The sequence below is a fragment of the Gracilinanus agilis genome, chromosome 3 (assembly GCF_016433145.1).
Source record: "Gracilinanus agilis isolate LMUSP501 chromosome 3, AgileGrace, whole genome shotgun sequence".
In the NCBI taxonomy this organism is placed as follows: Eukaryota; Metazoa; Chordata; class Mammalia; order Didelphimorphia; family Didelphidae; genus Gracilinanus; species Gracilinanus agilis.
The window spans coordinates 136,190,645-136,216,210 of NC_058132.1; the positions used below are offsets into that span (position 1 = coordinate 136,190,645).

At 36.6% G+C, this 25,566-nt stretch overlaps 1 protein-coding gene across 1 annotated transcript in view; it reads right to left on the reverse strand.

Moving 5' to 3' along the window:
- Window positions 1–2,539: 2,539 nt before the first annotated feature.
- Window positions 2,540–25,566, reverse strand: part of TEX26 (testis expressed 26) — a 64,719-nt gene continuing 41,692 nt past the window's right edge. Inside the window, exons 5-8 of the mRNA XM_044668962.1 lie at window positions 23,277–23,400; window positions 11,132–11,308; window positions 5,635–5,796; window positions 2,540–2,601 (exon numbers count right to left, since the gene is read on the reverse strand). Coding sequence (XP_044524897.1) covers window positions 2,540–2,601; window positions 5,635–5,796; window positions 11,132–11,308; window positions 23,277–23,400 — 525 coding nt within the window. The remainder of the gene's footprint in view (window positions 2,602–5,634; window positions 5,797–11,131; window positions 11,309–23,276; window positions 23,401–25,566) is intronic.

Consider the following 25,566-nt stretch of genomic DNA (forward strand, 5'->3'; position numbering starts at 1 on the left):
CATTTTAAAGATGAAGAAGCTGAGAAAGCAAGGTTAAGTACTTGCCCAGAAACACACAAAGCTTGTAAGTATTCAAGGTCAAATTTGAACTTAATGAGTTTTCCCGACTCCAGACTCAGCATTCTATTCACTTTTGTAATTGTATTTTATTGTATGTAATTGTATGTTTTACACTTGCATTTGTACAAGTATGTTTTCATTGATTATTTGTTTTCATTGAAATTTTATTTTCTTTGATTTATATACCTAGTACAGGTTAGCATAGATAAAGTGTAGCAATAAGAATAAGATAAGCATAAGATTAAGATTATTTTTTTAGGAAATATGTTAGGCATAGCTTTAGAATTACAAGAATAGCAAGCATATGGGAGAGATTATCTTATCTCTCCATATGTTTGAAGGGGGGCAATTATAAGGATGACATTAGAAAATAAGTATCGTTTTATTAGTTTAGAGACAAGAAGTAGAGAAGCTGACGAGAAAGAATTGGAGTTTCAAATAGAGCTGAGACAGTGTCATATTCAAATGTTGACAGTTGTAATGGTTTTTCTGTGACAGTTACTCTCTCTGGGTGGGGCAGTTGGTCTCCAGCAGTTGGCAGTCACACACAGAGACTCACTCTCTCAGGTCTGGAGGAGGTAACATGTTTGCCTCTCTCTCACTGTACTGTCTGAGGGAAAGACCCGAAGGAGCTTAGTGTTTTCCTTTCCTAACTTGGGAAACACTAGTGACTATCACTATATAGTTTTAACTCTGAGAAGACCAAAAAAAAACCTGGTCTTTAGTTTGAAGGCTCAGAGTCCTAACTTGATTCTTGTTGAGATTCAACCAGCTAGCCTTTGTTATTTTTATAACTTGAAGGTGAAGTTAAGAATTAAAAGGATAATATTGTTAGTTTATTTAGAATAGTAAAAATTTGGGTTAGTCAGATCAGGAAGGATTAGTGTAGCCTGTGAAAACAAGAGAAGCGGTTCCTTGCAGAACTAGGGAGTTTTATTTGTGTGAAGTTAGAATCCCTTAGAGTTAGACATCCTTTTTATCCTTAAAATTTCAATAAATAGTTTATTTTCACATAATCAATTCATTTAATTTTTATTTTTACAACACTACGCCACCTACTTGCCCCTTTTCCAATAATTAGAGCTGCATAAAGATGCTATGAAGCTACCTAAGAAGGTAATGGATTGTTCAACCTATTTGGAAGTCTTCAGAGGGCCAGATGATCACTTGTTAGGAATGCTATGGTAGATGTTTCTTTAGAGGTATTGGTTGAACTAGATGGCCATGAGATATCTTTCTACTCTCAAATTGTTATGCTTTGATACCAGGGTGTGTGTGTTCATTTTGATGATATCCTCCATAACTTCAGAGCTATTAAAGTCAGGAAAGCTCTATGGTAATCAATATTAATAGTATGATTGTTATCTGCATGCAACTATGGCCTTTTGTACTGTTCTACCACCAAAGGAGGTATTGTGTGCATACTATTCTTCACGGTGGAGTTGGAGAGGGACATGGCAGGAGATGCACAATTTTCAAATGTACCTCATGTTTTTAGCCTGCAAGTTTTCTTGTACTTTACACAGACTTTCCTTTCTGAGGCAAAGCATCTCTTTGCCATGCCTATTAATGCTCTTCTCTAGAATTTAGACACTTTAGAAATTTAGAAACTAAAAGTATTAGAGAAACTTTTGCAAAATAACATACTTCTTAATGAGGCATTGTAGGCCTGGTCACCATTTTCTGTGGCACTTTCCAGGTTACATGGTAAGAACATGTATGGAGGAAATAATCACTTTCTTCTGTTACATCAAAGTTTGTATGAAATAAGAATCATTGTCTTCCCTTAGAAACACCAATAGAATGAGGCGGCCTATACTTTTGCTAAAAGAAAAACCAAATTAAGATATATTTCAAACTTTTTAGGTGATCTTTAAAATTTTTATTTACCTTAAAATTGATTATTGCATTAGACAAGCATTTATTAAGCTCCTCCCTTTGTGCAAGGTACTATGTTGGTTTGTCAGGGATACAGACTTTAAGTGTCACAGTCCCTGCCGCCCTCAAGGACCTTGCATTTCAATTGTGTGGGAAAGGAATATGATCTGAGAAAAGAGAAGTATAAAGTAAATTGATTGTGGCAGGGAAAAAGGAGAGAACTAGAAAACATTCTTGAAGACAGTCTGAGGAAAGAGAGAGGAAGACTTTCAGCTAGAAGGAATTCAAGAAAGACTTCCTGCAGAAAGTGACACCTAAGATGAACCTTGATGGAAAGGAAGGATTGTAAGCAGCAGGGGTACGGAGGGAGCACATTATAAGCATAGGAGACTGTGGAAAGCCTTTTTTTTTTTTTTAATGCAGCAGACAAAAGGAACCCCCTGAAGGTTTGTGAAGAGATGAGTGACACATGAGGAATTTATGAATGACCCAATAACATTAAGACAACACATTCAAATAAACAACATATTATTTTTCAATACTGGCAGAAGAATCTGTTCCATAAGCATCAGCTGATGTCCACAGACATGGGGCAAAGCATTCATCTATGCTTGTTTCCACTTTTGTAATTTTTATCTAGAAAATGCTGAAGAATTTTTCTTTCTGGAAATAAGCAGGGGAAAATTTTTGCTTAGTTTTTTAGAATGCTAAAAGAAAATTCTAAAATAGAAGCAAATCACATATGCCATTGTTTTACAAAGTTGAATAACACATATAATAACCATATAGGTAGAGACCCAACATGACTTAAAGGATATGATCCCGCTATATATGAAGACATAATTATTTACTGACTGGCAGGGGTAAACTAAATATTTGGAAAATCAACTTAGATCATATGGATCATGGTGGTAAATATCTTAGGCTACTATCACTAGTAATCTGCAGGGAGTAGCATCATTTTCCAACCCAAACTCACTAGCTTAATGAATTTATTTCATCTCCTTACAAAACAGGAGCACAGCTAGGTAGCTCATTGGAGAGAGAGCATCCTGCATTCAAATCTGGCCTCAAATACTTCTTAGCTTTGTGATCCTGGGCAAGTCATGTAACCCCCATTGTCTAGCCCCTTACTGCTCTTCTGTCTTGGAACTGATATTTAGTATTAGACAGAAGATAAAAGGAAGAGTCAAGTAAAGAAAAAAAACAAAAATTTATTTCATTATAAAAATAATTATTTCAATTAATATAACTAGATTAGAAAAAACCTGCAGGCTTGATTCAAATGTCACCTACAAAAACTCTCTAGGACCTTTCTTACAACTTTTCTCTGCTCCAAATACCCCACTCCTTCCCTCTTCTGAAATCTTTTGTGCCTGGAAATATCTGTCTGCTAAATGGCACCTCATTGCCTGAGACATCAGAGGGTAGGAACCAAGATGTGTCTGAATAAATCTCTACCCTTCCCTAAAAAGTCCCTGGATCCCTTTTTTTATGGATTGCTTCCAAAAGGGAACTATCCTCTACTTAGTATACAAACAGTTTACAAACTATAGTCCTGGTATGAGAAGTTAGATTGTGGTCCTAGTATGTGTGTCTTGGGGAGTAGACAATTTCAAGAGATTAGTTTACAGACCCAGTCTTGGAAGTGTGTTGGCACCTATTTTCCAGGATAATAGGTTGGTTCCCAATTCCCTACTTCAATGATTAGGAGATGAGAAGAGAGCTGAAACTGATAACCTATGTCCACAGATAGTAGCTGAACTTATTTCCTCTCTTGATGACCACTCTTGGTTATAAGCCTTTCCTTGATGTCCCTTGCCTTTCCTTCTGTGTTCCCATCCTTGAATGACCTCTTAAATCTACAGCCTTCCCTTGGATTAAATTAAAACACTCATAATAAAGGTCTATTGCTTTAACCACAGAAGCTAATCTGACTCTCTTGCAGATGGCTTCTGGATTTCTTTCTTGACCCTCACCCTCCATATGACTTTCTAGCTCTAAAATAAGAGTGAAAGAAAGGAATGAGCTTTTCCTCCATTGGTCTGAATACCTTATTTTAATTCCATTCTTGTGACGATCTAAGTCATTCAGCTATGTACTTTCCATCTCCTTCCCCTCCCCTATTTTACTCCCTTTTCCTCCCTTTCTTGCCCTCTATTCCTTCCACTTTCAGCTGCATCTCAATCTTCAGGGGAACACAACTCCCACTTTTGCCCCAATGAAAAGAATTCCTTAGATGTAACTCCAGAGAAGAGAGCTAGAGGTATGTGAGTAAGAGAATATGAACTGATTTTTTTTATTTGAATGGTTTTAGGGGATATAATAGACTTTAGGGATCCAAATGTTGTTTTAGTCATTTTAGTCATCTGACTCTTTGTGAACCCATTTGGGGTTTTCTTGGCAAAGATACTGTAATGGTTTTGCCATTTTCTTCCCCATCTCATTTGACAGATAAGGAAACTAAGTGAAGTAGGGTTCATTGATGGTTCATTGATTTGCCAAGGATCACATAGCCTGAGTTTGTATTTGAACTCATGTCTTGACTCCAGGCCTAGAGCTCTATCTTTGTGTTCCCTAGCTTCCTGGGTAGGAGATAACCAATAAGAGAACAGGTCGTCCAGGACTGATAAACAAGATGGCATATATGGATATAGGTTTATGGAAGGCAAGTGGCTAGAGAGCTAATAAATCCCTCCTTCACATACTCACAACCATACTCTGTTGTTGCTTAAAGCTATTAAGGTAGAAGTGGAGTTTGGGGAAAACTGCTTTGGGGAGTCTTTTTTGTAATTAAAATTTCATACACTTAGTTTTTGATTAGTATTGTTTTTTGTTTTTCTTTTTCACCAGGAAGGTGATTCAATCAATATAAAGTGTTCTGATAACGAGCTTCTCTAACAAGGCAGACCTGCAATTTAACTGTCTTGAAGAGTTCTGCCCATAGGACATCAAGTTTAATTGACATGTCCAAGATCATAGAGTAAATATTGTATCAAAAGCTCAACTTAGGTCCAAATCTTCCTAATTCCAAGGCTAGCTTTCCTATCATGGTTCTTTTAGGCAGACTGTTACTTTACAAAAGAAGCCTCAATCCTAGTCTTTTGCCTAGAAGAATTCTTTACTATAGGAGAGGAAAAGTCCCTAGAAATTGATTTTTTTTAAGATCACATTATATGAAGATTTTCACCTATCTTTCAAAGACAAAATCTAGGAGGAAAAAAATCACTCAACAAAGCAAGTCAAGGTGGGGGAGGGTAGAATTTCCTACTTTATTAGATAGGGAAAACTGAGGCAGACTAAACTAAGATAAAAGGAGACTGAACACACAGGACTTTTTTTTTTTAATTTTTAACTTGTATTCCCAATGTCTAACATAGTGTTAGGCACATAGTAAAAATCTGATTGGTTGGCAGAGCCATCTTAAGGGCACTACCAATAGCCAGGAGACCAGAAAGAAGAAAAATGGCCATGCAATTCTTCTAATGTGGTAATATTGTGACCAGAGCCTCTTTCAAGGCAAATATCAGTTCAGGGAATTGAGCAGAGGATGGTAGAATTTTTTCAAGAATTTTATTTTCTTTGGGGGATGGCCATAAACATAGGGCAGTTCCTAATTTGGTAAAGACCTACCTATTGGTTGTAATTCTATACCAAGGGAACAAAATTGCATCTTACTTATGTCTATCAACTTACCACTCTCTGGAACTGTCTCAAGGTATTCCTTGATTTCAGACTCACTGAGTGAATTCAGAATTGTTACAAAATCTAAGTATTCCTTTCCATAATGTCTTTCATATGTACTTTGTTTCTTTGTATGTTCTTGATTCCAAATGTGACTAAGTAATAGAGAAGGAACTGTAAAGACAAAGGAGAAAAAAGTCAATTGGAGGAAAGCTTTTGGGGAAGCAAAGAATATTCACCATCATTTAACATCACTGGAAGGCATGGGTCCCCCATGATGGACTTCATCTGTATTCTCAATTATATAGGGCCACAGGATTTTTGTGTTTATTGTCAGAGAAGAAAGGGACAGGAGACATTGCAAGTAAAATTCAGGTTTGCATTTCCTGACTGCAATCAAGAGCAAATGAGTACAATAGATTGTAAGCTTCTTGAAAATAGAGATTGATTGTTTTTACATGTAAATTGAACAAATATTAAAATTGTTGTTAAAAATTTTTTTAGTTAAAAAAGAAAAGAAAGTAGAGACTGATTCATTTTTGTCTTTGTATCCTTTTTGTATTCTTTGTACCTAAAACAGTATCTAGCACAATAAGATAAATAATATAAATGAATAGGAAATAAAAAGGTATTTAAATAAATGCTTGCTGAATCAAATTGAATCCTGAAGCCTGATAGTTGGCAGACCAAGACAAACACAGAATCTCAGAAGCAACTTAACTTGGAGTAAGAAGACTTGAATTTGGTTTCCAGCTCCACCATTTTAGAATGTTTATGAACTTGAGCATTTTATATTTCTGTACCTCAGTTTCTTCATCTGCAAAATGAGGCTTAAAATATTTTATCCTGTTGCTATTGAAGGCCAAATGACATAAGTTATATAAAAATTCTTTATAAGTAGCTTTATTTTGGCAGGAACTTTGGTTCTTCCATCAGAATATGGTTATGTCCACAAATCTGGGAGCTTACTTCAAACAAGAAATGATGTCACATTGTGATTTGTCTGATTCTCCTTTTGGCTTCCATGGAGAGAAGGTTGTAGAAGGAATGGAAGATGAGAGAACTTACCTTGATTAAGAAGAGTAATGAAATTGTGTAAATCATTTGAAGTGAGTTAGTCTAATGAAGGAAACCAGAAGTTGAATTTTTGGGAGAGAAATTAAAGTTTAAATATCCTTCAACCAGATGATACAAATAGACTATCATCTAGACAGAAAGAATGAAAAGGTTAGGGGTTTGGAAAACAAATATCTAAATAAAGGTTAGGAAGGTTTGGAAAACAAATATCCAAACAAAAGTTAGGAAGGTTTGAAAAACAAATATCCAAACAAAAATCAGTACAGAGTCATGATGGAGTATCTCATTTATCCAGACATCTGATTTTACCAAAAATAGCAGTAAATAATTTATTTACTTTATTATTTTTTTTTTATAAAATCCCTTACTTTCCATCTTAGAAGCAATATTGGGTATTGGTTCTAAGGCAGAAGAGTGGTAAGGGCTAGGCAATGAGGGTTAAATTACTTGCCCAGGGTCACACAGCTAGGAAATGTCTGAGGTCAGATTTTAACCCAGGACACCTCCCATCTCCGGCTCTGACTCTCAATCCACTGAGCCACCCAGCTGGCCCCTTTATTTACTTTAAAGACAAATCCATCCTTCAAAAAGCAGAGGAACCAAAAAAGAGGGGGTTAAGGATTCTATTCTGGATTTGATTCTCACTAACAGAAAGTGGTAGCAAAATGAAATGATAGGAATCTATGGAGCTTTAAAATCACTCTCTCTCTAGAGTATGATAAAGGCAAATCCAGGAATCTCTGACATATTGCCCTCTATTATAAGAAAGCTCATTTTAAAGAGGTCAGAGAGAAGCAGCTAGATGGATCAGTGAATTGAGAGTCAGGCCTAGAGACAGGAAGTCCCAGGTTTAAATCTGGCCTCAGACCCTTCATAGCTTATGTGACCCTGGGCAAATCATTTAACCTCCACATTCCCTAGGCCTTGCCTCTCTTTTGCCTTAGAACCAAAACCCAGTGTTGATTCTGCAATGGAAGGGAAGGGTTATTAAAAATAATTTTTAAGAGTTCAAAGAAAGGAGGGGTGAGATTTTATGAACTACAGTTCTACAGGGAAAATCGTTCAGGAGTTTATAATTGCCATAGGGATTGTATAATTGCCATAAAACTAAAAAATCTTTTAAGAAAGAAACATTTCAGGAAAGAGAACTTGATAACTCTTTGAATCTAGAAGATGTATTGTTTGAAGATGGCACCATGAAGATGCACAAAGAAAATCTCCACAGCATCAGAAGATCCAGCATGAACTTTGGAGTAGAACTGATTGAACTGTGAGGGGTTGAACACAAGCATTTTGAGTGTAAACTTGCATGCCAAAGGGGATTTCCCCCTAATTGGGTTATTGTCACTGCCCTAGCAAACATTGGTTTGCTCTCTCTCTCTCCTCCTATCTTTCATTTCCCTCTTATCTCTGACTATTGTAATTTCTGATTATGCAAAATGATTCATTGGGGAGACTAGTCTCCCAAAGAATCACAGCAGGGATTGTAAAAGGGAATTCTTGGTTCTCTTTGAATTCACACTTGTGAAAATGGAATCTTTTGTTCTCTTTACCTAGTTGAGTTAACACTTTGTTTGGCAATAACATTGAATCAACACAAGCTTGAAACTAGGTGGAGGAACTCACAAACCACTTAGTGAATTCACACTTTACTTGGTGCCAAGTGAGAAGCCAGCAAGATACTTGGAGAGCTCCACCTTTTTTCCCAAACTCAAACTGCCAGAAACTTTTGAATTCTTTTAAGAGTTCACACACTCAGAAATGTGTGAACTCAAAGGTGTCAACTCAGACAATTTGGAAACTGTGAAAAGGGGCAAGGACAGGAAAGCACTATAAAAGCCATAAAAATCCCTGAGCAGTGAGTCTGGTAAAGGGGAATTTAGTGGAAAGTGAACTCCAAGAAGAGTCACTCCAAGAAAGAAGGTCAGCTCAAAGAAGAAAGTCAGCCTCAGGAATCACCTTCAGCTCCAGTCATTGTCTTGTGGAGGGAACTTGGGTGAGTGGATAATGGTTTTCCCTTCCTGTCTTCTGGAGATAGTTTAATAGTTTAATTCTGATTGAAGGTTAACAAAATCCTGGCTGAGCTAAGCCCTGGAACAATATTTAGTTAGATATTTCTCTACTTTCACTCTTTCCACCTCATTTATAAATAAAAACCAAACCATTAATTTAACACTTACAGGAAGGATGTGAAATGTTTAGAAATGAAATACTTAAGGCATAAAAGTAAATAATTCCAATTTGGAGAGGAATAGGGTTTGTTTGTCTAAAGAGAATGATGTGAATACACAAGAGAATTCGTCAACTAACTTAATTTTTTAAAAATAAATTTGTAGAAGATAGAAACAAGTCCAGTTAATAAAAGATGGATTTTTAAAGGATGGCATTATCTGTATAAAATTTAAGTAGTGATAAAGTTTAGAATAAGCTGAGGTACAAAAGTAGATCAAGTCACTAAGGAAGAATTTAAATACAAATGTGAAATCTATAGATTCTGGCAACATATTGAATATGGGAGATGAGAGATAGTAGTAAAGAATCCCAGATAACTACTAGGTTGTCATCCCCCAAGGGGTCCCAAGAGGACAGTGGTGCTCTCAACAGTGAAGGAGAGTCAAGAAGGAAAAATAATGTGTTTTGTTTTGGACTTTAGTGTAGGATTATCTACAATATATCTATAGTTTGAGATTTCTAATAGGCAGTTGGAAATGACACTGGAAGTTAGTAGAGATAAGAACTAGATAAATAGATTTAATGACCATCAGCATAGAAATGATAAATGATCCAAGGGAGCTAAAGAGATCAGTAAATGAATAGTCGAGAAGGAAAGAGGAAGGCCCATGACAGGATCCTGTGGAACACCCAGCCTTTAGTGGCTGTAACCTAGATAAAGTTTCTAGTAAAGGACAATGAATAAGAGTTGTCAGATAAGTAGGAGAAATAAATAGGATAGAGTATTATTCTAGAAAGTAGAGATTATCATGGGGAAGAGGTGATTAATAGTATCAAAGGCTAAAAATAGTTTAAGAAGAATGAAAATAGAAAAAAGTCACTTGATCTGGCACTTGAGGGATCATTGGTAGCTTTGTAGAGAGCATTTTCCTTGCAATGATGAAGTCAGAAGCCAGGGTTGTAGAGAGTAGAGAAAAGGAAAGGAAGTATTGGAGAAAGTCTTCTCAAAGAGTTTAGCCACAAGAGGCAGAGGAGATTTGGAAACAGATGGGTAGGAGTAGTATCTGATTTGCTAAAGCTCTCTCTAAAGTCAATAGAGGGAAATGTGTTGTAAAAAACAAAAAACAAACAAACAAAAAACCTTTAGTGTGCATGGTTTTCCTCTTTCGTTTTTTTTTTTTTTTTTTTTTTTTTGGCAGATAAACAATTGTTTTTTCATTGGTCTTCAGTGTGAACAGGTCCTTTACATTTTCCAGACATTTCCAGAATCTTATTCAGAATCCTGGATTCCACTATATATTATCTAATATGTCCAATAACTGAGAGCTGTCTGAATTTAACCCCTAAAAATAAAAAGGAAGAACACATCTGATGAATAAGAGAAATCAGGAGCTTAAATGTCATTAGTCTGAATATTTGCTTCAGATCAAGCTGTCAAAGGAAGAGAGGAGTTGGAATAAAGGCTGGGGGTTTTTCCTATTAAAACAACCCTTTTATCTTCTCCAACCCATAGCATATCCTATGGTAGGTATTTGAAGGCATGAGACTTATGCATAGAAATAAAGCAGGAAAAATCCATTACATTTAGAATTAAACCTAATCCCACAAAGATCAAGTTTGCTCATAGTGTCTCAGTAATGTTCAAGCAATGAAATCCACCTTCTTATTTTATTGCATAGAGGTCCTATTGACTTGAAGAAAAAATACTTAATACTGCATTCCTCTTGGTTTCTATGCTTCCTATTTCTTCCCATTTTTGTTGTTCAGTTGTTTCAGTCATGTTTGGCTCTTCATGATCCCATCTGAAATTTTCTTGGCAAAGATAATGAAGTAGTTTGCCATTTCTTTCTCCAGTTCCTTTTACAGATGAAGAAACTGAGACAAACAGAGTTAAGTGACTTGCCCAGGGTAACATAACTCAGTAAGTATTTGAGGCTGGATTTGAACTCAGATCTTCTGACTCCAGGCCCAGGAGTGTATACATTGGGCCACCTAGCTGCCCTCTTCTTATAAAGATTCAAAAGTGAATTTTAAAAACTTCATAGGGATATATCACAAAAATTGGTAATCGAGACGTGAAATGCATATACAACTGAGTTGAGACATTTGATTCCTACTTCTACTCTTCAACTTCCATTACTACCCAAATACAGCTTTAATTTCTATGCTTGTCAGTGATTCTTGATGGGAAAGTTCTTCCAGAGCTGGGAAGATAAGTCTACAATACTAATTTAAATACCACACACATATCCATCCTTACCAGGTCCAAAAGCAGGAACTGGTAGTGCTGCATTACATCCATATTTGAAATTCATGCTTTGTAATTCTGGTATCTTCACAGGGACTTGGAAATTACGTCTAAACTCAGTTTCTAGACGCCGAGGAAGCAATTTTTTCCAGTCAAGTGGCACATGTATAGTGCGTTTCATTTTCATTACTAGAAAAAAATAGAAAGCAACCAATTATATTTAATTTACTTAATGAAATTACCTTTTAAGCTCTTTTTATTGCCTTTTGCTATTTCATTACCTGCTTTGAAATACGACTCCCCTATTTAGATGTCCCTTCTTTTTTCTAAACCCTTATTATCAGATTTTGTCTTTGTATATTAATTCTAAGACATAACAGCAATAAGGCCTAGGCAATTGGGGATAAGTGACTTGTCTAGGATCACATAGCTAGGAAGTGTCTGAGACAAGATTTGAACCCAGGACCTCCCATCTCCAGGCTTGGATCACAATTTACTGAGAAAAGTACCCTTTTCTCCATAGTTAGAGATAAAGGTAACATCTGTTTTACAAATACTATGCAACCAAAAAGCAATCTGCTCCTTCATTCGAAACAAGGAGTCTGAAGCTAATTGGTAGGACTTGTTAGAAAATGGTACTAATCAGGTCAAAGCCATGGACTTCTTTTATTAAATGTCAATGCTTTGCCCTCTTTATATGATTCTAGTTTGTAGTGCTGGACCTAGCAAGCTATGCAGCTAATGTGTACTGTTGCTCAAAAATTTTTCTCTCATTGGGGAAAATTTTGTAGTCCCTTTGAAGCCCAGAAATTTTATTATAGAACAAATTTAATTATGAAAGGCAATATTATAGAACAAAGAATTTGAGGTAGAGACTGATGGCTTCATAGCCAACTTCTCCTTACCCTTTTTTGTTCTAGATTTCTCAGCTTTTCATTTGCATGGGAGACCCAAAAATTGTACTGTAATCCTTTAGATCCACACAGCCATTTGTTGGCTTGGCATTTCTTTCTATCCCTAAAATTTAGCAAGATGTCTGATACCGGAGGTATTTAATAAATGCTTATTATTTGACTTTTGGAATTCAGTCTCACAATCTCACAAAAATACATATAAGGGAAAAGCTTATTGACAATTAGAAATTAACTAGAATTAAAATGGTTTCTAACTCTAATTCAGACAGAGGTTTTAAGACAGAAATTACTTATTTTCTCTTCCTTATTCAATTGAAAGTATTTCATGGAGTAAGTGTAAAAGGAAAAATACTGCTCACAGAGGAGTACAAGCCACCCACCTCCCACCTACTGCATCAGGTTCCAAACTTGGGCACAAGTCAAATTCAAGACATGTAACTCCTGTTTAAGACAATAGCAGAGCATCACACACCCAACCCCTTGAAGTCTCAAGCCCTGGCATGAGTCTGTAGTGAGGCCCCCAAGTCTATGACCATTAAGTCTATTCAAACCTGTTAAAGTCCCTAGGTTCCAGGGCAAAGTAGTGCTCACAGTGCTCTGAACCACTCAAGCCATCAGCAGTCCCTAGAGGTGACTGAATCAGTAGCAAGAGATAGTTTTCCGAGTTCACAGGCCATCATACCACCTTGGAAGAACTGAAACTTGCAGAAAACCAGAACTAGAGCTGAGTATAGCAGTAAGGAAAAACTGAAGTTTAAGAGAGTGGCCCCCTCTACCCTGAGAACAGAGTCCACTTTAAGAAAAAAGTAAGTCAGGAAAAAAAAGGCAGGAAAATGATCAAACAACAACAAACATATCTAACCATAGAAAAATTTTATGGAGACAAATAACAAATCATAGCCTCAGTAGGAAACAGTGAGATCAAAGCAGCCTTAAAAATGGGGGGAGGGGATTGGTCTCAGATGCTGTAAGAGCTCAAAAAGGAATTCAAAAGTCAACTAAGAGAGGTGGAAGCAAAATGGGGAAAAGAAGTGAAAATAATGCGAAAAAAAGTAATTAACAGCTTTAAAAGCAGAATTGGTCAAAATGGAAAAAGAGGCACAAAAAAACAATGAAGAAAAGAACTTCATGAAAAGTAGAATGCACTAGAAAGGGAGGTTAAAAAGGTCATGGAAGAAAATTGTTCTTTAAAAAGAACAAAAATTTATTGGGCAAATAGAAGCTAATGACTTCACGAGAAATGAAGAAACAATAAAACAAAATTAAAAATCAAATATGAAGGGGCAGCTGGATGGCTCAGTGGATTGAGAGTCAGGCCTACAGCTGGGAGGTCCTAGGTTCAAATCCAGCCTCAGACACTTCCCAGCTGTGTGACCCTGGGCAAGTCACTTAACCCCCATTGCCTAGCCCTATAACAAATAAAAAAAAATTAATACAGAAGGATATATATAAAAGATATTAGGGTTTAAAAATTAAAAAAAAATCAAATATGAAATATCTCATTGAAAAAATAACCTGGAAAACAGATCCAGGAGAGACAATCTAAGAATTAATGGAATACCTCAAAGTCATGATAAAACAAAAAAAGCCTAGATATCATATTGCAAGAAATTATCAAAGGAAAATTCCCCGATTTTTTTTAACAAGAGAGTAAGAATCTACAGATCACTTCCTGTAATTAATTCCCTAAAAGACAACTGCCAGGAGTATGTAGCCAAATTAAAGAGCTCCCAGGCCTAGAAGAAAATACTGCACGTAGCCAGAAAAAAAAAAAAACAATGCAAATATCAGAGTCTCAAGTCAGAATTACACAAGATCTGGCAGCTTCTACATTGAAGGATCAGAAGAATGAGAATATGATATTCCAAAAGGCAAAGGAACTGTGCTTACAATCAAGTCCATCAAAATTGACTTTATTCCTTTTCAGGGGAAAGTATGGTCATTTAATAAAATAGAAAGTTTCCAACAGAAATTTTGATGTATAAATACAAGATTCAAGAGAAGCATAAAAAGGTAAATAAGAAAGAGAAATTTTAAGGGACTCAATAAGGTCAAAATGTTTATATTCTTGCATGGAAAGTTTATATACATAACTTGAATTTTTTATCATTGTGTCATATAGTTAGAAGATGTATACATAAATGACAAAAGATGTGTGGCGGGGGTAAGGTGTTTAGGATGCCATACCCAAAAAAAAAAAAAAAAAAAGAGGATTGTACTGAGAGAAATGGGGAGAGGTAAAATGGGATAAATTATATCACATAAAAAAGCTCAGGGAAACAAAAAACTATTATTGTGGAGGGGAGGGTGAAGGTGGTGACAGGCAATGGTAAAGCTTTATTTTCATTGGAACAGACTTAGAAAGTGAAGAACAATCAGATTCATTGGGGCATAGAATCCTATCTTACCCCATAGCCATGTTGGTGAACCTATGGCATGTATGCCAAAGATGGCATGTGCCAAATATGGCACAAAGAAATCTCTCTCTGGGGAGCCTGGCCCTGCCCCCAAATGCAGAGGGTGGGGCACTTAAGCTTTCCTCCACTTTTGTGGCAGATCTCAGTCCTGGCTTGGCTAGCCAGCAGCCAAGCCTCATCCCTGAACAAAGGTGTTGGGGCACCCTAGCCTCCTTCCACCGTCATGATGGCAGAATGTGGCCATCCCTGCCCCTGAATGCAGGGGGATGGGGCACTGCATGCATTCTGGGTGTGGGACATGAAGTCAGGGACAGGGCATGGCACAAGGTCCTTAAAAAGTTCTAAAAGGTTTGCCATCACTACCCTATAGAGAAGTAGAAGAGGAATAAGAAAGGTGGTAGTGGGGAGGGGAGTAATGTAAGGAAGGGAGAATTGGGGAGAGGGTTGATTAAAAGACCCTAGAAAGGAGTAGGAGGGGAATAAGAAGGGCGATGGTGGAAAGAGTAATAAAAGGGAGGAGTTATGGGGAGGTTGGTTAAAGGAAAATACTGATGTGGAGGGACAGAATGAAAGGATAAAGTGAAGGATTAAAAGAGAAAACAAGATGGAGGGGAATACCCAAATGACAATCATAACTGTGAACATAAATAGGATGAATTCACTCATAAAACAAAAACAGAAAGCAAAGTGGATTAAAAACTCTACCCTACAATATGTTGTTTACAAAAAACACATTTGAGGCAAATAGACATACACAGAGTAAATATAAGGGGATGGAGCACAATCAATTGGACTTCAACTGAGATTAAAAAAATGATCTCAGACAAAACTAAAGCAAAAATAGATCTGATTAAAAGAGATAAGGAAAGTAATTGCATCTTGATAAAAGGTAATATAAACAATGAAGTAATATCAGTACTTAACATATATATACCAAATGGTATAGCCTCTAGATTTTTAAAAGAGAAACTAAATGAGGTTAAAGAGGAAATAATAAAATTATACTATGGAGGACACCTCAATATTCCCCTCTCAGAACTAGATAAATCTAACCAAAAAATAAATAAGAAAGAATTTAAAGAAGTGAATGAAATTTTAGTAAAGTTGGATTTAATAGATCTCTGGAGAAAACAGAATGGGGTTAAAAAGGAATATACCTTCTTTTCAGCAGCACATGCACATACACACACAAAAAAAATTACTATGTACTAGTACATAAACTTCACAATTGTGTGAATGGAATTAGCTCACCCTCATTCATGTGTTTAGACTTTAGCCACCAGTAATAATGTTACCCCATCCAACTTAGAATTAAGTGGGGATTCAAATCTGGCCTCAAACACTTCCCAGCTGTGTGACCCTGGGCAAGTCCACTTGACCCCCATTGCCGACCCTTACCACTCTTCCACCTAGGAGCAAATACACAGAAGTTAAGGGTTTAAAAATGTAAAAAAAAAAAAGTATTAAGTGGGGAGGGGAAGGTCTGATACCCACACCATAGTAACAAAATCAAAAACAAGGGACTGCCGTTTGGGCAGTCCAAAACAGTTTTGAGGCTGCCATTCATCCACTTGAAATTGGAGGTGGATGCAGGAAGTGACAAAGGATGCTATCTTTTGAATATGATGGTAACTTCCTGTGGAGACAATGGGCACTTTGAACATGGTATGGAAGGATCTCTGGTGAGAATTCAGACTACTTCCCTTTGAATCAATCGCCACTGTGGGTAAGTTGGGCTGACTCTCTTTCTCTTCCCTTGGTGTTTCTGGAGGCTCTAGCTCTAAGGAGGCCTCTCTTCTTAGAGGAGGCCTTGCGGTTAGAAATCTTGTTAAACTCACCTCTGTGGCCCTCTGCGGGGGCTTCTTAAATTCCTACCTGGTTCGGAACTCTGGTCTGGGCCAGAGTTTCTCTCTCTCAATTTCCCCACCTTCAACCTTCCTAATTGCAAATAAACCACCATAAAAGTCATCCTAACTTGGGTCCATTTTATTTTGAAATCAAGTTAATCAATTTCTGGCAACCATACCTTAAATATCTAGTCTCCCTCTTACACAACCAAGTGGAGAAAAGCAGAAATAATAAATGCAACTTTTTCAGATCAGAATGCAATAAAAATTACAATCAATAAGGATTCATTGAAAGACAAATTAAAAATTAATTGGGGGAGCCAAGATGGCAGCATAAAAGCAGCAAATGCCCAAAACACTGTGACTAGCCTTCCAAACCAATTTTTAAAAAGCACTTCAGAATGACAGGCATCAAAACCCAATGCACTAAGATGGAGCCAGAGGGCTTTCCTACTGAACACAACTTAAAAGGTAGGTGGAGAGAGTGTCGATGGGAGAAGGAGGAACCAAAAGCAAAACTTCACACAGAGGAGGATTGGCCAGCCACTCCACACCTCACCCCTGCTGTACTAGGTTCGGAAATTGGGCATAGGATAACTTCAGGATGCTGGAAGAGCACCCTCAGACCCATCCTTTGAAGTCCCAGGCCCTGACACCAATCCACAGAGGGAGATGTCTGAAAGTCCATAGCACTAGACTCTTTCAAGCCTCAAAGGCTGCTTTGAAGACTTAGCCCCAGGACAAATCAGCATAGGAAACAGAATCAGCAAGGAGCTCGCAGAATTCCCAATTCACAGACAAAAAAAAGGGAGAAAGAGAGAGAGAGATCTCCTGGGGAAATGAGCAAAACAAATCGTGAGATCTAAGCAACTACAAGCAAAACTTCAAAAAATAGGAATTGGTCTCAAGTTCTAGAAGGACTCAAAAAGGAATTTTAAAAAAATAAAAGAGAAGTTGAAAAATGGGAAGAAAAATGAAGAAATGAGAGTAATGCAAAAAGAAAATAACAGCTTAAAAAGCAAAATTGGACAACTGAAAAAAAGAGACACAAAAATCAAATTAAGAAAAAAGTTTCATTAAAAAAAATAAAAGAATTGACCTGCTGGAAAAAGAGGCAAAAAAATCCAGTGAAGAAGTGCCAAGAAAAGAAGAAAAGACCAAATGGAAAAGGAGGATTAAAAGGAAATGGAAGAAATTCAGTCTTTAAAAACTAGAATTGAGCAAATAGAAGCTAATGACTTCACAAGACATCAAGAAACAATAAAACAATACAAAAATTAAAAAAAGAAGAAAATATGAAATATCTCATTAAAATCTACTGTCCTTGGAGGCAGCTGGGTAGCTCAGTGGATTGAGAGCCAGGCCTAGAGATGGGAGGTCCTAGGTTCAAATCCGGCCTCAGACACTTCCCAGCTGTGTGACCCTGAGCAAGTCACTTAACCCCCATTGCCTACTCTTACCACTCTTCCACCTATAAGCCAATACACAGAAGTTAAGGGTTTAAAAAAAATACTGTCCTGGAAAATAGATCCAGGAGAGCAAATCTAAGAATTATTGGACTACCTGAAAGTCAAGACCAAAAAAAAAAAAAAAAAAAAAAGCCTAGACATTAGATTACAAGAAATTATCCAAGAAAACTGCCCTGATATTCTTGAAAAAGATGGCAAAATAGAAATTAAAAGACTCCACAAATCACATTCTACAATAAATCTCCAGATGACAAGTCCCAGGAATGTCATAGCCAAATTCAAGAGCTCTCATGTCAAGGAGAAAATACTGGAAGCAGTCAGAAAGAAACAAAGCATGTGGCAAAATTGGGACATTAATGCATTGCTGGTGGAGTTGTGAATTGATCCAACCATTCTGGAAGGCAATTTGGAATTATGTCCAAAGGGCTTTAAAAGACTGTCCTCCCTGTGAACCAGTCATACCACTGTTGGGTTTCTACCCCAAAGAGATAATAGGGAAAAATATGTGTTCAAAAATATTCATAAGCACTCTCTTTGTGGTGGCAAAAAATTGGAAAATGAGGGGGTATCCATTGATTGAGAAATGGCTGAAAAAATTGTTATCTGATAGTGATGGAATACTATTGTGCTGAAAAGAATAATGAACTGGAGCAATTCCATGTGAACTGGAAAGACTTCCAGGAATTGATGCAGAACAAAAAAAAGCAGAATCAGGAGAACATTGTACAGAGACTGACACACTATGGCACAATCGAATGTAATGGACTTCTCTACTAGCAGCAATGCAATGATTCAGGACAATTCTGAGGGACTTATAAGAAAGAATCTAGAGAAAGAACTGTAGGAGCAGAAAAGCAGAAGAACATTATGATTGATTACATGGTTACTATGGGGATATGCTTGGGGATGTTGACTTTAAATGATCACTCTATTGCAAATATTGATAACATGGGAAATAGGTTTCGACAAATGATACATGTAAAACCTAGTGGAATTGCTTATTGGCTCTGAAAGTAGGGAGGGAGGAAATGAGGGAAAGAACATGAATCGTGTAACCATAGAAAAATATTCTAAATTAGTTCATTAAATTAAAAAAAAATTTTAAATAAAAGAAACAAAGCAAAGATCATGGAATGTCAGTCAGAATTACAAAGGATCTGGAGGCTACCACATTGAAAGATTACAAGATTTGGTCCAAAAGGTCCAAGGGAACTAGGTTTACAGTCAAGAACCACTTACCCATCAAAACTGACTATATTTTTTCAAGGGAAAGTATGGCCATTTAATAAAATAGAAAATTTCCAAGAATTCCTGATGAAAAGGCCAGACTTAAACAGAAAATATGAATGTCCAAATGCAAACCTTACTCTCATCAGAATTGGCTCAGAGAGGGAAAAGCAGTCAGATTCACTGGGGTATAGAATCTATCTTGCCTTATAGAGAAGTAGAAGGGGAATAGAAAGGAGGTGATGGGAAGGAGAATAATATAAGGTAGGGAGAAGTTGGAGGAAGGTGATTAAAAGACTCTAGAGAGAAGTAGGAGGGGAATAAGAAGGGAAATGTTAAGAAAGGGAATAATATAAGGGAGGGGAAATAGTAGGTGTGATTAAAAGCAAAACACTGGTATGGAGGGAAAGAGTGAAAGGAGAAAGGGCAGGATTAAAGGAGGAAATCAAGATAGAGCAGAAAACACAAATGGTAATCATAACTAATAATAATAATAATAATAATGTAAATGGGATGAACTTACCCATAAAACAGAAGTGGATAGAAGAGTGCATTTAAAAAACAGAATTATAACATATGTTGTTTACAAAAAACACATTTGAGTCAGGGTGACACATACAGAGTAAGATAAAAGGCTGGAGCAGAATTTATTGGGCTTCAACTGAGACAAAAAACACAGGAGTAGCAGTCATGATCTGACAAAGCTAAAGCAAAAATAGATCTGATTAAAAGAGATAAGGGACGTAATTTCATCTTGAAGAAATATCAGTATGCACCAAATGGAATAGCATCCAGATATTTAAAGGATTAAAGGAGAAACTAAAGGAGCTTAAAGAAGGAATAGATAGTAAAACTATACTAGTGGGGGACACCTCAACCTTCCCCTTTCAGAACTAGATAAATAGCTTGCTTTTTTGTACAATTGACTTAACTCCTTATAAATCTAAGTAATTATACCTTTGTCATAGGTTTTTGTTATAAAGATTTTTTCCCAATTTGTTGCTTCCCTTCTAATCTTGGTTGCATTGGTTTTGTTTGTACAAAACCTTTTTTAATTTAATGTAATCAAAATTATTCATTTTACATTTTGTAATATTCTCTATATCTTGCTTGGTCTTCAAATATTTCCTTTCCCATAGATCTGACAGGTAAACTATTCTACATTCACCTCAAATTAACACTTTTTTTGCACATATTCCTTTAGCTATGCAGCAATGATTTCTAACAAATGGTCTTTATACTAGGATGAATAATCAAAAGCAATGATCAGTATTGTTGGTATTCTACCAGTCAAGAGAAATGCTACAAGGTACTCAGATGAAGACAGACGAAGGTTCAAAGAGTTTGAAAGGAATGGTTTTTGGTGTAAACCAGACAGGATTCCCTTCTAACTGATGTGAATTCCAATTGGTTATTCCTGAGTCGGACTGTGAAGTACAATTACACTGCATGATTAACTCTCACCTGAAGTCAAACAACATTAAAAATCCTTTTTCTGCTTTAGTCTTTCATAGCAAATTTTTCTTTTTTAATGAAGCAAAAAACAGAATACAGTCAAGTAGTTAGGGAATTGAAGACCCTGATATTTGAATGTGTATAACAAATATGTTCTACTACTTACCTAAGTATCTGTACCCCACCTCAAATTCTAATCACTAAATATGAAGTAGAGAAACCTAAATCCTATTCACTCTCTTCCTTTCTTCTGAATTCTTACATCCTCAGCCTGCCCTCTCTCCCACTTTACTTCTCCTTGACCTCCAAGACCTTTCAGTTCCCCTTCTCCCTCCATAATATTCTCCTATTGAGATCTTCCCAGAAAACATCAACACCAATTCAGACCAAGGGATGCAGACAGGACCATGAGAAACCCAAACTGCAGGAAGCAGTTTGAGATGAGCAATACTGTAGCCCATTTGCCCCTTGGATTCATGGCTCCTCTCTCCCTCCTCGCCCCCCAACATCTTCCAATCCCATTTTTTATTTTTATATAAATTGAAAGATGGGAATGATAGAACCTGGGACCAAAGTCCCCCTTTTCCCCAATTCCTGTGGAACCCAAAGTTCCCTCCTTTCCCCCTTTCTCCAAACCTGCCTGAGCCTGGGACAGAAACTGCCACAATAGTAACACCTGGCAGGACTCTAAAACTTCCCTGTCAGGCCTAGATAAATGACCTCCCCACATCACTGACCATCAGGTCTGAGAACTTCCCATCCCCAGAGACCAAGGTTCCACTCCCACTTGGGGTCATCCTATCATCTGGACACAAGTACCCTAACTTTGCCCAATAGAGACAATTCATGTTACTTCATCCCAGACTACTGCCCTTTAAAAGGTTGCCTCCTTCAACACCCAGGTGGAAACCCTTAACCTTCTACAGACTGTGGGCTCCCACTCCCCCACTTGCTCTCCCTTCCTCACCCCACCCTCTCCACTGCCATTGGCCTCCCATTCCTCTCTGCCCCCTCCTTTCCTCCAATAAAATCCTTGCTACATTACTCAATCTGTTGCATTAATCTCTGATAGGATCCCTGTCAGCCAAGTCTGACAAAAGCAATAATGTCCATTATCACTACTATTATTTAATATTGTATTGAAATGCTAGTTTTAGCTATTAGAGAAGAAAAAGAAATTGAAGGAATTAAAGTAAGCAATAAGGGAACTAAACTATTACTTTTCATGGATGATATGATGGTATACTTAAAAGAATCCTAGAAAATTAACTAAAAAACTAGTTGAAATATATAGGATACAAAATAAACCCACATAAATCATGAGTATTTCTATGTATTTCTGACAAAACTCAGCAGCAAGTTAGAAAGAGAAACTCCACTTAAAAATCACTCTAAACAATATAGAATATTTGGGAATCTATTTGCCAAGACAAATGCAAGAATTCTATGAACACAATTACAAAATACTTTGGAGACAAATAAAATTAGATCTAAACATTTGGGAAAATATTAATTGTTCATGGAAAGGCCAAGCTAATAAAAATCCTACCTAAATTAATATAATCATTTAGTGCCATACCTATCAAATTACCAAAAAGCTATTTTATAGAACTAGAAAAAAATTATAATAAAATTCATCTGGAAGAACAAAATGTCGAGAATATCTAGGGAACTAATGAAAAAATGTGAAGGAGGGGGACCTAGCAGTACCAGATCTTAAACTGTACTATAAAGCAGTGATTGTCCAAACAATCTGGTACTGGCTATGGAAAAAGCAGGATATTAATGCATTGTTGGTGAAGTTATGAACTGAGCCAACCATTCTAGAAGGCAATTTGGAAGTATGCCCAGAGGACTCTAAAACAATACATACTCTTTGGTCCAGTAATACAAGTACTAAATCTGTATCCCAAGAGATTTTAAAAAGGGGGAGAAATGACCTACTTGTACACAAATATTTATAGCTTCTCTTTTTGTGGTGGCAAACAATTGAAACTTGAAGGGATGTCCATCAATTAGGGAAGAGCTGAACAAATTGTGGTAAATATGGTGAGGAAATACTATTATGTTGTAGGAAATAATGAACAGGATATTTCAGAAAGCTGGAAAGACCTAGATGAATTGATGCAAAGTGAAGTAAGGAGAACCAGGAGAACATTGAACACAGAAACAGCAATATTGTGGGAAGATCAACTGTGAAAGAGTTACTCTCAGCAATACAATGATCCAGGACAATTCTGAGAGATGTGTGACAAAGAATGTTATCCACCTCCAGAGAAATAACTGTTGGGAGTCAGAATGCAGATGAGAGCATACAGATTTTCATTTGTTTATTTGATTTTGTTGATTTGTTTTTATATGATTATTCCCTTACAAAAATGAACAATATGGAAATATGTTTTGCATTTTGATATATGTATAACCCAGATCAAACTGCTTGCCAACTCAGCTCTAGGAAGGGGAAAGGGGAGGGAGGGAGAGAGACAATTTCGATCATATAAATTCATAAAACTTTATGAGGAAATTTGTTATTACATGTAATTGATAAAAAACATAAAAAACATTCTTTTTTAAATTCTCCAGGAATAGCTTTCCTAAAGTTCTAGTATGTGAAGAAGGAGGCACCCTGGCACTATACTGTTTTCCTTAAAGGAGTTCTGCTCCCATGTCAGAATCATTAGTCCTAGAAGGAAACTTGGGCTAATTGCTGATCTGTTCCCCCACATTTCAGAAGAGAAGTAGAGCAATCAATCTTTCTGTAAGAAGAGAAGATGAGAACTCAACACATGATTTCTCATGTAGGAAACAAGGGAAACCAGAGTACTTACATTTTGATTTATCCACAAAGTCTTCCTGGGAACGAGATATATACTGATCTGCTATTGCTCTTCGAATTTCTTGTATCGAAGCAGGAATTCTCCATGGAGAAGTGTCTTGAATCCCTTTTGTAAGCTATTGAGGTAATTTCCATATTATAAATTCCTAATAAGATAGGCAAAATTTCCAGCAATATTTTTTTCTAATAAAAATGCTGGTAGTGACCCTGATAGATATGAAACATATGTATGTACATGTGTAGAATATTGTATTCTAATAGGATTCTGCACATCCAAATAGAAAAAAATCATTAATTATATTTACACAAGTTATCAATTTACATGACTTTCTATTTTTCACACAATTCTTTGGTATTTATATACACTAGAGAAACAGAGAATAAGAGCATTTAATCAGAAGACCTGGGTTTGATTCCCTCCCATCTCTGCCACTAATAACTTGCTGAGTAATCCTGTTCAAGGTCACTTAACCATTCTGAGCCTCCTTAGTTTCCTTATCTATAAAATGAGGAGGTTTGGCCCAAGCAGCTGTTTTTAACTCCCTTTTCAAGCATTAACATTTTAGGCCTGATTCATTGTAATAGTAAGAAAATGGGAGCAATAAGGCAAACTTATATGTACATCAAGACTAGAGCCTCCATAGTGATTTTTTCTAGGGGAAAAATGTATGTCCTATCACCAAGATTTTAGAAAAATTCTAAGTCTTTCCAGTTCTGACCTCCCATGCCAGGGCAGCAGAGAGGTCCCATGGATTTCTTATGCCCAGTTTTCAAAGGCTATGTGGACAATTCTGGCACTTGAGAAAATCACTGAGTTTTGGACTCCTCAGGGACCCCATGGTAGTGGATGTGAGTTCAAATCTCATGTCTCACTTGCTACTCATACAACCTTAGGAAAGCCACTTAACCAGAGCCTTTCGTTTCTACTTCTATAAAATAAGGAGTTTTAGACTAGCTGCCCTTCAAAATCTCTTCCAGTTATAAATCTATGATTAAAGGATGATTCAAAGTAAGAAGAGGAGGGATTTCTCAGTCTTATGGGTCTTTAGGAGATGTCCTCCATTTCAATATTATTAATACAATATTCTCAATAAAAATAACAAAATATTAAGATCATAATCATATTTTACATTATTTTTTACAACCAAAAAAGTCCCCAAATTCCACAAATATTCAAAATTCATTTTATATCCATTTCTTATAAATATTTTATCTTCTATTATTTCTCATGTCTAGGACTCTTGATATGTAAGGGTTACTACTGGGGTTCCTGACAGCCCCATTGGGAATTGAGTAGTTGAAAGGACTTCAGAAACCAACTCATTCAAACCCTTCCTCCTTTTGTAGAACAGAGAAAACTGAGGTAGATAGGAACGTTAAGTGACTTGCATAAAGTCATATATACTGTAAACCACCAAACTGTATTTGAACCCAGGGGAATCACTGATTCCAGGACCAGTGCTCTTTTTATTGGAATATGGATATAATCGAGCAAAGGGCACTAAGAAGTTATGGCCAGACAGTCAAGACTCAGAGGAGACTGAGGAGATTAGGAATAGTAAATGGTTACTGGTGGCACATGAGTGAACCACTTTTGACTTTACCTTGGTGACTCAATTCTGTAGCTAGCTTAGTCTCTATTCAGTCCAATTTCTGTCTTGTGAGAAAACTTTACTCAATTGTGGGATTCAGGAGAAAGCTTTACTGAACTGTTTTAGCCTGGTTCTGAATGGTTGAGAAGCTGGACCACCTCTACCTGCTGCTTAAAGAACCTTAACTGAAGATCTAGGTTATGCTGACCAGAAACCCAGTCAGATTAAAAGATTATGCAAGGAGTTTTCTCACAATGGTACATCTCAAGCAAGCTTTATCTCTGATGGGAAAACCATCTCCATACTGATCAGTAAGTTACTATTTTCCATGTTCCTTTGATTATTTACAGACACTTGGGGGAAGTGATTTGGGGGAGTCACACCACTTTAGTCTCCACTTTCTAACTTGGAAAGTCCCTAATCTTTCCTCCAATTAGAAATGAGATTACCTAATGTTGTATCACCTGGTTTATTGTTTCCTTTTAGTTAATTGGCTTTATTTTATTATAAATTAGAATGTAAAGAGAATACAATAAGAGTACAGGGTGTTACTTGAAGTAAATGCAAGTAAATCCACATCTAAGATATGTAATAACTAATAACACTTTTGTTAGCTCTAGAATTTCATTGTTAGGTGATTTTATTCACAGTTGGTCCAATGATGATGCTCTTTGAAACTATGTCTTCATA